Below are 12172 nucleotides of genomic sequence, written 5' to 3' on the forward strand. Positions count from 1 at the left end.
AGTTTTCTTGTCCAGAGTTTTCATCTCATGATTTTAATAATAATAATAATAATAATAAAAATTTAATTAAAAGGTAATTGCATTTTTTTTATCTCACAATTCTAACTTTTTCTCAGAATCTGACTATTTGTTTTATATCACAGTTAAGACTTTTCTTCCCAAAATAGCGAATTTATATCTCCCAATTCTGAGTTTATATCTTACAGTTCTGACTTACAATATTCGGAGTGAAAAATGTGAGAGATAAGTTCAGAATTGCGAGGAAAAATGTCAGAATTGTGAGATAAAAAGTCCTAACCTTTGTTATTTTTTATACCTTCGTGGGAAAATTCTTCCACAACTTAGTCTAATATATTGGGACAAAAAAAAAGGCAGAAATAAAATGTAATTTCCCAAATTCGCTTATTTTTTATCCAGTGGATTGAGCAGCAGTTCAATCCAGTTAATTCAGTAAAATCACAAGAACAAGCACACTGCAACTTTGAATAATAACGAGCACTTTAACTCGAGCCCTGAAATTGTGGGCTAAATCTAGTCAGATATTACAGCTGATATTAAAATCTGACAGAAATACAGTTCATTACACAAAATTGCACGTTGCAGAAAATGGTCCAGGCCAGCATGCGCTTATTAAGAGCTTCGGTGAAGGTTTGAGAACTTCTCATTAAGAACTTTCACAGCTGACGACAAACAAAAGAGAGCGATAATGAGTCATTGTCCAACGTATAAAAATAAAACGACAAGCATGATATTCATACCTCTGGTTTCCATGGCAACTTTTTGTACTTCTGTGCGATGAACTTGCGGATTTCAGCTTGATCTTTGTCATGAAGGGTGCCAGCGTTGGGCTCATCTTCCTGCAAGAGAGAAAAAGAGACGGCCATGTCAACATGACACATTTCCATTAATAATGATGTTATTAAATGAATAACTCATGTTATTTTCTAATATATTTTAAAATATTCACATTAACATTTTACTGATGTGTTATATATATATATATATATATATATATATATCTGTGTGTTTGTGTGTGTGTGCACGCATATATTATTTTATTTTAAAGTATTCTGTATAAAACAAAATTATAATATATATATATATATATATATATATATGTGTGTGTGTGTGTGTGTGTGTAATTTGTAATTTATTTATTTATTGTTTATTTTATTTTATTTTATTTTATTGCTTTTAAAGATGAGAAAAGGTGACAGGTGGGTTAAATTATCTCCAAAAATATTTATAAAAAATAATAAATAAGTAAATAATTAAATAAAAAGAAAGAAAGAAAATAGGTCTGACATTTGTATGTATATATAAATATTTTATATATGTTGGGGTATATATTTTATATGAATTTTATTTTATTTCATTTATTTATTGCTTATTTTATTATTATTATTATTATTATTTAATAATAAAAGGTGGATGAATGTGACAGGTGGGTCACATTATCTCCAAAAATATAAAAAAAATAAAAATAAATATAAGTAAATAATTAAATAAAAATAATAAATAAATAAAATTAAATAAAAAGAAAGAAAGAAAAAATTAAATAATAATATAATATTGATGTAAAATTAAATAACTGTTATTTAAAATAATTTGTATATTATCTTTAATGCTACTTTTATTAAATGTATATTAAATGTATAAATACTGTAATGTGAATCTCCTTTGAGAATAATAAAAATAAAATGGATGCAGGATATGGGGTAAAAATGTGCATAAAATGTCATGAAAATAATATCAGAATATAAGAAATCATAATTATTCTAAAACAGGCTTAGTTTTCCTAATGCAAAATATAATTATGTATGTTTTTTTATATATCTTGGGGTGAAATGTGACCTGGACATGTTTATGACAGGTTTCCTGACTCCAATAACACTGATCTTTCAGAAACAGCATTTCCATTAGAAGATGGTCTGTCAGACATGCAGCAGCTTTTCTTTGGTGAGCTCTTCTCTTCAGCTCTCAGTTCATTTCTCTCCATATTAATCTCCTGCTTCAGTCATGTGTCACATGTCAATGTTCAGTGCTAATTGAAAATTGCATCGAAGCATCACAAAACCCGATTAGGAGTGGCTTAAAGTCAATACTGTCGAAGAGAAGTCGCAGTAATAAAGGCCTTTATATATTGTGTTAGTTATTATGCGTCTCATTTGACAGCTGGAATGACTGGTTATGTTCACAAACCCACAACCATACTTAATATTTCACAAGTGTATAAGTATGCATACTGTGAATGCATATGTTCTCTATGCAAACAAGACCTGGATGACCTGAGCATATTATGCTAGGAATTCTATCCCATAATGCAATGCACTCAAATTGACCTTGTATTCCCTCATGTTATCCATAATCACTCCACTGGTTCATTATTTAATTGGACTGCAAGAGTTTTTAATATTTATTTTTAATTAACGATTAATCACATCCAAAATAAAAGTTTTTGTTTACATAATATATGTATGTGTACTGTGTATATTTACAATGTATATATAAATACAAACACATGCATGTATATATTTAAGAAAAACATGTTATGTTTATATATTAAATATATTAATATGTAATATAATTATATAAATGTATATACATGTAAATATTTTCAAAATATATACTGTATGTGCGTGTATTTATATATACATAATAAATAAACAGTACACACACATATATTATGTAAACAAAAGCTTTTATTTGGGATGCGATTAAGCGCGATTAATCGCTTGACAGCACTAGTATTAAACATTGATAATAAGAATAAATGTGTGTCAAGCATCAAATCGGTATATTAGAATGATCTCTGAAGGATCACGTGACACTGAAGAATGGAGTAATGATGCTGAAAATTCAGCTTTGATCACAGAAATAAATAACATTTTAAAATTTATTACAATAGAAAACTGTTATTTTAAATGGTAATATTATTTTTAAATATTACAGTTTTTTTCTGTATTTTTGATCAAATAAATTTAGCCTTGGCAAGCAGAAGAGACTTGTTTCAAAAACGGAAAAATTATCTTACCGACTCCAAACTTTTGTACTGTATATAGTGTATGTGTACACTTTTGTAGGTAGTGCAGGGCTCGACAATAAGGACTGCCCGATGGCCCGGGTCCAGCGTGAAAGACATTCGGGACAGTAGATGGATTTGTCACTTGCCCGATTGGGCCACTGCAGCATAGTCATGATTTATCATTTGCATGTGTTTTTAAGACTTGTTAAAAAAAATTCAAGCAATTAAAAAGCATTTGGGTGCGAAAGACAACCCCTTTCAGTACACGCACAGACAGCCGCATCTCTGACACGCACGAGCCGCCTGAATGGGCAAATACTTACAAAAGTATGTCAAAATGCCCGTCCTGTCAAGTAACTTTGTAGCTTTAACAATAGTTAATCTATATTGAATTTATACAGTGGAGTACAGAAGCACCGATCTACCGGACATTTTTTTGTTTTATTTCAGACTATCTTCTGTTCCGTGCATGCACACAAACTGCACTGCAATCATTTTTCCAATGGCCATTTGTGTGGAAATATTATGTTATTATTATACTTAGTCTGTAAACGGCCGTTAACAGAGGCCAGAGATGCTGAAAATACTGTAGCAGGCAGAACAAGATCACTGTTCATGATGCGCGAAATATAGGACACTTGAACAACAATTGTACACAGGAGCAGTTCCGGGCGGATGACGTATGAGGTCGGCGTTGTGCATGCGCCGCTCAGAAGTGACGAACGCAGAAGCGCAGCGGAAAGATCAAAACAAAACAACAATCACGAATTAATAGTACAAAACCAGCATTTGTAAAGAAGAATGTCGGAGGATTTCGATATAAGCCAAGAGGAGACTGGTTTTCCTTTGCTAAAGTAAGGAAACTTTGCTTCCTTTGCTCCTGTTAACAAACGTTGGTTTTCACAAGACTCCCCGGCACATGCGCAACGCTGACCTCATACGTCATCCTCCCGGAGCCGCTTCCGTGTACAACTGTTGGCGCAAGCTAGATTAAAGGGATTGTTACGTTTTGAATATGGATATTTTTCTTACAAAAACGCATCGATTCGCTACATGAGGCCTTTGTTCAACCCCCGCAGCCATGTGAGGCACTTTTTATTATGAATGGATGCGCTTTATTTCACTTCTTTTGGACTGATGCACTGCCATTAAACAGCTTGGAAGATCAAAGACAATTTTTTATATAACTCCGACTGGATTCGTCTGACAGAAGGAAGTCATATACACGTAGGATGCCTTGAGGGTACTTAATGGGCTAATTTATATTTGTGGGGTGAACTAACCTTTTAATATGCGCAGCGCTGCTGTGTTTACAGCGGGAACCAAGGAAACGCTGTATTACACCATAACTGCGAAACCCGACCGGGCCAGTAGAAAAAATTCTTAGCGTTGATCCCTGTAGTGTATACATGAAATTCATTTTTAATTTAGGAATAATCAATATATCCAAACCACTGACCGATAATGCATTTCACATACTATTATTTTAAAAGTAATAGATAGTATCCAGTATTTATGCAGTAAGCTAATATTCGATTTTAAACATCGTCATTATCTTTCTGCTTGATACAGCCAAATATTAAGAATCAAGACAGCAAGAAAACAACAAAAGGCAAACCCTCCAGAGCAAAACATGAAAACATTTCCAAATGAGTTTCAGGTGACTTGTGCACAACTGCACTCATTATAACAAGAGCGTTCATCAAACTAAACCTTCTGGCACTCAAGTGCTGAGCCGTAACCAGCTTCCATCTTCAAAACTACAGCCCCATCTAATATTACAATCACAGCAGAACTGATCTGAAGTCAGATCTCCTCTCAAGACAAAGGGACAAACACCAAGTTCTGAGACGGATCCCAGATATCAGGATGGGTTTGCAAGTACGAGGCCAGACTATAAAGAAGGTTAATTAATTCTCCTCGTTCAGGGGTAAACAGGCTCGCTCTAGGAGCAGGAGACTGGGGCACATTTTTTACATCCGGTTATCCAGCAGAACGACAAAACACAGCCCCTCCACAAATCAAATTTTAATTTTCTCTGCCCTGTAACGTGGAGGATAATGACCCGAGCGATCGTTTTTCATCAGTCATCTTCATCTCCGCTCTGAAGAACTACAAACACCAGCTGGAGTAAAAAAAGGAAAGGTGTTGAGATGATACACACAAGGTTAATGCATTCGTCCGACGACAAACAACAGCATGCTACATGTTTACGTAAAAACGCGCTTGCTTATGATTTGTCTTCATGCAATGCATTGAACAACAAGTATGGGTAAAAAAGGCTTTGTCTACATTTACCTCAATTTCAAGTTCACCGATTCTGTTCTTAGATCAGTGACTGGTGAAGTGAGTCTGACAGATTTGTCAATATATTGGACTTCAAAATGGAACAGTAGAAACTCAATAGCTGTTAACTGGAGGACTGGTCATTTCTTAACCAGTGAAGGCTATTGGGAAATGCCCAAGTCATCTTGTGTAAACACACTAGAAGGACACACAATGGAAGTCAGTGCTAATGGGTTATTGTTGAAAGTCATATTTATAATACTTGGTAGCTGCTGCAAATTGTTCTGTGATAATTGATTTAACTGGCTGGTAATTAATAAAGTAAACAGGAGAAGATCTAACAAATATGAGAGAGTCCGACAAGCTTGAATTATAGGGATTCATAAGTTGTCAGCTGGGAGTGTTCCAACTTCTATAGAAGGGATAGAAGGATGGTTTAATCAAAGAATGGATGGATAGATGGGCAGTTTGAGGAATGGAATGTATCGAGGGAAGAATGAAAGAATGGATGGATAGAGACATGAATTAATGGATGGATGGACGAAAGGAGGGATGGAGACAAATTAATCAATGGATGGATGGAGATATTAATAGATGGATGGGCGAAAGGAGGGATGGAGACATAAATTAGTCAATGGATGGATGTAGCGAGGGATGGATAAAAGAAAGAATGAATATATGGATGATGGAGACAAATTAATGAATGGATGGATAGAGGGGCAGTTTGATAAAAGGAAGGAAGTAGAAAAGGATGATGAATGAATTAATGGATTGATGGATGGATGGATGGATGATAATGTAAGAAGAGTTGGATGAATGATGGAGACATGAACTAATGAATGGATGGTTAAAAGTGTAGTTGGATTAAAGGATGAATGAAGTGAGGGATGATAAAGAATGGACGGAAGGTTGATGGAGATATGAATTAATGGATGATTGGATTGATGGATGGATGATGGAGACAAGAATTAATGTATGAACAGAAAGGCAGTTTGATGAAAGGGTGAATGTAGCGAGGGATGGAAGAAAGAAAGAATGGATGGATGGGTAAAAGGAGGTATGTAGACATGGATGGATGGATAGATGGAGACATTAATTAATGGATGAATGGATGGATGAAGGGAGGGATGGAAACGTGAATTAATTCATGGATGGATGAAGAATGAGATGCATGGATAGATGGCTGTAGCGAGGGATGGATGCAAATGCATGAATGGATAGATGGATATGAACCAATGGGTGTAACAAAGAATGGCTGGAAGAATAGATGGATGGAGACATGAATTAATGAATGCATGGACAGAAGGGCAGTTTCATGAAAGGATGGATGCATGCATGGATGGAGGAATGAAAGAAGGGACTGATTGATGGATGGATGGATGGATGGATGGATGAAAGGAGCGATGGAGAGATGAATGGACTGATTAATAGGTGAATTTAAGGAGGGAGGGATGAATAGATGAAAGTAAGAATGGCTGGACAGTGGGATGATATTATAGGACATTATAGGACAACTTTGACTTGAAGCCACAGTTTAATTGTTTGTGGTTTTCCAGCTTTTAGATGTTCAGCCGGTTTAGCTGGTATCCCAGACTAACATTCCCAGTGTTCCTCAACACATCCGACACAATGCTGCCACTCTGGACACCAAAGTTCCTGGACAAGAGGGCTGGAAAAATGACATGCCGTTCTGGGAAAACAGCGGGAAAATTACTGTCAAGCATTAGCTCATAACAGCTCTTACCCGCCTCACCAGGATCTCCACCCACAGCAGCGACAAAGACTTCATTTATGTTGGGAAGTTTCCATCTTGCACTAGTGTTTTGATATTTTCAGAATTACTTTGGTATATTGAACCACCTATTGAACATCTGCTGGAACTGTATGTACAGTAATGCAGTGACGCTGGGAACACGCTGTTCTGTTAGTGCTGTCATGAAGGACTCTTGAGTCAATAGAGCTTATGAGAGTCAATCTCAGGAAAACTCTAAATAAATATCTGAACCATATTTCACAACAAAACTATAAGTAAAAGAAATGCATAAAGAAAATGAAGCCTGTATTAGGATTTTTTTTTCTTATGTAAATTGTCCAGGAAACATTTTTCTCCCAAAGACAAAAGAAAAAAAAAAGAGCAAAATTACACACTGCATAAGGAAAACTAAGCCTATTTGTACAACCATTAAGATAATTTTTTTTTCATTGTGACATCCTTTTCATAGTAATTGAGAACTTTTTCATTTCAAACTCTTACCACCATAATGTACAACAATCTCAGTGTCATAACAGAATTCAAACTTAAATCAGTACAACTGAAACTCAAACATTTATTTCAAAATGTGCTTTACAAATTTACTTCACAATTTTATTCATTTATTCACTGATTGATTGATTGATTGATTGTCATGCCAGAAACATTTAATTTATATGGAATAAATAAATACAAATGTATAAATTAATACATTTATTTATTTATTTACTTGTTTGTGCATAATACATTTATTTACTGCATTTTTTGTTATTTATTGTAATGCAAGAAATATTAAATTTATATGCAAAAATAAACAAGCATGTTTTATTTATTTATTCATTAATTTTTGTATTTATTTATTTTTTGCGTTACGATAATAAGAATGACTTCTATGTATTGTGGTACGCTAAAGAAAATTGATAAACAAAAAAAGAAAATAAATACAAAAATAAATAGAATTGAAATTATGAAGTCATTTTGTAAAGTACAATTTTAAGTATATAATAGCTCAAATTCATTACAAATTCAATTACAATCATGAGATTATTTTAATAGTGAAGAATATGCATAACTATCTTTATAGAAAATACAATTTTACCTGGGCATACAATTTTGGACATACAATTTTACCTGGATTTTTTTTTTAAACGATTTACAGATGAACATATGAATAGTTAAAGACTTAAATAGAAAAACATCTTGAAAAGACTGCAAGAATCAAATAAACCGGAAGTTCACTAGCACAGCAATCATATGATCCAACGTTTGAAGATGTCTGAAACTATTAATGTACGCAGCCTCGGAATACTTGTTTCTCGGGAATGTTTTCTGTATGTCATGATTTATTGGTCAACATCTTAGTTTCTTCTGCCAGACAAAATGAAATGGGCGACTTGCACTGAATTGAGTGTGGCCGCTTTTTTTGACTTGGGCCAGCAAGCAACCACCACCAAACACGCATTTTGTTCCGATTTTTTTTTTCTGTAAATCATTTAAAATAATTACTGCTTCATATATCAATTCTCAACATAAAGAGTTCACACCTCTCACGTCAGATTTGTTCTGTGAAGACGGTAACGCCGCACTACCAGCAGGTGCAAATCTCACACCAGTGCTTTTCTCCTCCCGCTGCTGATCTGGTATCAGTCAGGGGCGCGCGGCGGCGAGGAGAGTGACAGGCCAGCGGGACGGAGGAGACAGGGGACAGCAGGGGTGACGGAGCTGCCATACACGCTCATATGAGACAGGTCTGATCCAGCCCAGGCTGTCAGACAACCACTGTCACATCACAGCTGTCAGTAATAATCAGAGCGGCTTCACAAATACACCAGCTTCTGCTGTAGGTACTGCTGATCAAACCTGAAACGCTCCGCTGAGTGAAGAAGGCCTAACGAACAGATGCTAATGTTCTTTTCACAGCTCATACATTTACAAGTCTGAATCTACATTTAAATGCTTAAGTGTTATGTTGGTCCAAATCAGGTTACATTTGAAAAATGCCTTTCATTAAAGGAATAGTTCAAGCAAGAAATTAAAATGTGCAGATAATGTACTAACCAAACAAGCCAAACAAGATGTAGACGAGTTTGTTTCTTCATCTGAACAGATTTGGAAAATTGCAGCATTTCATGACTTGCTCACCAGTGGATCCTCTGCAGTGAATGGGTGCCGTCAGAATGAGAGTCCAAACAGCTGCTAAACTTATATTTCGGACTCATATTTTGGCCAGAAGCAACAGTTTGTAGTTAAAAACTTCTTAATGATGGATTTGTTTCTTACAAACACACAGCTTTTCGCTTCACAAGACGTTAACTGACGGACTGGAGTGGTGTGGATTACCAGCTGTTTGGACTCTCATTCTGACGGCACCCATTCACTGCAGAGGATCCATTGGTGAGCAAGTGATCCTTTCTCCAAATCTGTTCACATGAACAAACAAACCAATCATCAATTTTAAGTAAAATTAATTTCCGAGTGAACTACTCGTTCATTACTGATGCAAAATATAGGTAAACACTACCCGTTCGTCTTAATATTGTGTTGAAGGTGGTTCTTGGAATGACGTTTGGAAGAAATCTTTCATGCTAATCAGATTAAAATATCCTCGTATGGAATTGAGAGCTTATGTGAAATATGGTATTTAAATTTGTAACAGCATAAATCATTTTTAATGTTAAAAATTTCTGAGGTAAACAACTATGATCTAAAATGTTTTAAATTAAAAAAAAATTATATTAACTTTTCTTAACATATTAAAACTTGTATTAAAACATATTAACACATTAGACCACAGTAAAATAAAATATGCATTTATATTAATATTAATATATATGGCAAACATTTTATTTATTTATTTCAGTTCCCTGTGGATAAAATCACGTCCTGTCTTGCATTTTGTTTCTCACTGATTCACACAGAAATATGTCAGGTTACAGAAGTAAATTATGATGCAAATGCCATTTTATGTTGACTTTATTATTTTTAACCTGAATTCAAGAGATCAAACAGAACAGCTGAACTGTATTATTTAGGGAAAAAATGAATGAATTAATAAATAAATGAATGAACCAATCAATCAATCAATTAATGGAATAAGTAATATGTTTTAATATTTTTGAAAGAAAATATTTTTTGAAAGAATTATCTTATTCTCAGTCTAAAATGTATATTAAAATTCATATAAGCACCAAACATTTTATTTAAAATGTTCTGCTTACATTTCCAGTGAATTACTAATTGATGTGCTTTGTTTTGCTTACTAGCATACAAATAATACATACAAACAAACATATTTATGTTTATATTTTTAAAGAATTAAACAATGGACATTATATATAAGCCAAAATAATACTTAAGTATTCTTATTAAAATGACTGTGAAATTAATTGGCATAAATCTTTGGCATTTCACAGGTGGCGGTTAGGATAAACAAACCTTGCTCTGGAAGGAGCCAAAATGAAATTGAGTCTCTGATCAATGTTTTTCTCAATCACTCCATCGATATGGATGCAGCCAAACTGGAAACTCAATGGCCATAATCTGCTCAGGGCTCATAAAGCCAGGCTCAACAGCGGCTCATGGCACAGCTGGGCCTGATTTATTAACTCTCTAATAGGATTATGGCCTCAATCCCATTGCTGCCTGTGACATTTGTGCTGAGCTGCGCTTCTGCCTCCATGTGCTTGTGTTTGTGTCTCCTGACTCTAACACCTCACCTTTCCTCCAGACAAACCCCACTCATCCTCAATTCCATGCCATTCACTTCTTATCGCAATTTTTTACCACAGCCTAGTATCGGTTTTGTACACTACTGTTATTTATTAACTTGACATTTCTGTTTTGTGGGTGGGAAAGAAATAAAAAACGATTTAAGATCACGCCCAGGTTATATTTCACCCCAAATTCATAAGTAAAATTAAGTTATATAAACCTCTTTTTAGACCACATGACATTCTTTGGGCAACTTAGTGCAGTTCTATTTCCCTTTGATGTATTTCCTGTTGAAACAGCGGGGCATACCGAATTGATTCTTCTTCTTTTAAAATAGGCTGTAGTTATGTTACAAACAGAATAATTATTTTATTATAGCATTTTTAAACTAAAATATAGTAATAGTCAACAGGCTTCAGTTCCATCACAAGTGTCTTGTTACTTGCTAGTTTAATTAAGTAAAATAAATTAAAAAAATATAAAAAAATTTGAATATAGCTGCAAGCAGCAATTATTGAGGTTCAAGCGTCATAAGACCTTTGCGCAATTATAGACATTTTAAGATTATTTTACCCAAAAAGGCTTAAAAATCTAATACACTAAAATCAGTACTAATATTATTTAATGATTTAACACTTTGACCAATAGGTGGCACAATATATATATATATATTTTTTACCACAAAGTGGTGCTTTTGGAGTACCTTCAGGGCATGGGACGGAGGATCCATACCGAGTTTTGTAACGATACGCTAATGCGTTCGTAAAATCTAGCATTTGTAGGTACGATTCAAAATAGCAGACGCCCAAAATGGCCAACATGGGAAAAACGAAAAAACATTCAACTCTGTATTCTGGTCTGATTCGAAACAGGCCAGTTTTGTGATTTTTAACCAAACTGTTCGGAAGGGCCATTTTTCATATCTCCTGACCCCCAGGTGGCACTGTGCCGAAACTGTGCAGGTAAACTCAGAACATGATTGTCATAAGAAACTCCAAATTTGGTCTGAATATGATAAAGCGTTGAGGTGATATAGCCTCAGGTCTACTTTGGAGGACTCTTCGTCAAATTAATTTGTACGCTATTCGAGAACGGTTGGGTCTATCAAAATGCTTTTCATGACCATCTGAAGATGGTCTGTATCAATTTTGGTGAAATTTGGATTAACCATCAAGGACGAGTTAGAAAAAGTAGGTTATTTACATAATAGCAAATATTTAATGAAAAATGCGTTCTTGAGGCAAGTTTTTCAGAATGTGGAAATCTAACATACCCAGAGGCCAATTTATTTCAAATTTCTCACAGAATTCTAGGTCCATGAGTCAAACAGGCACACCACATTTTGTTCCGATTGGCCTTCGTTAACTTTGTCTAATGGGTGCTCAAAAGTCATTGGCCGA

General features: G+C 34.6%; 1 protein-coding gene across 1 annotated transcript in view; it reads right to left on the reverse strand.

The window, feature by feature from the left end:
• Positions 1 to 609: 609 nt before the first annotated feature.
• Positions 610 to 12172, reverse strand: part of LOC107572880 (N-acetyl-beta-glucosaminyl-glycoprotein 4-beta-N-acetylgalactosaminyltransferase 1-like) — an 87960-nt gene continuing 76397 nt past the window's right edge. The window contains exons 3-4 of the mRNA XM_016259305.1: positions 759 to 857; positions 610 to 680 (exon numbers count right to left, since the gene is read on the reverse strand). Coding sequence (XP_016114791.1) covers positions 675 to 680; positions 759 to 857 — 105 coding nt within the window. The 3' untranslated portion in view covers positions 610 to 674. The remainder of the gene's footprint in view (positions 681 to 758; positions 858 to 12172) is intronic.

Source organism: Sinocyclocheilus grahami, unplaced genomic scaffold, assembly GCF_001515645.1.
Source record: "Sinocyclocheilus grahami isolate Dianchi unplaced genomic scaffold, SAMN03320097.WGS_v1.1 scaffold1827.1, whole genome shotgun sequence".
Lineage (NCBI taxonomy): Eukaryota > Metazoa > Chordata > Actinopteri > Cypriniformes > Cyprinidae > Sinocyclocheilus > Sinocyclocheilus grahami.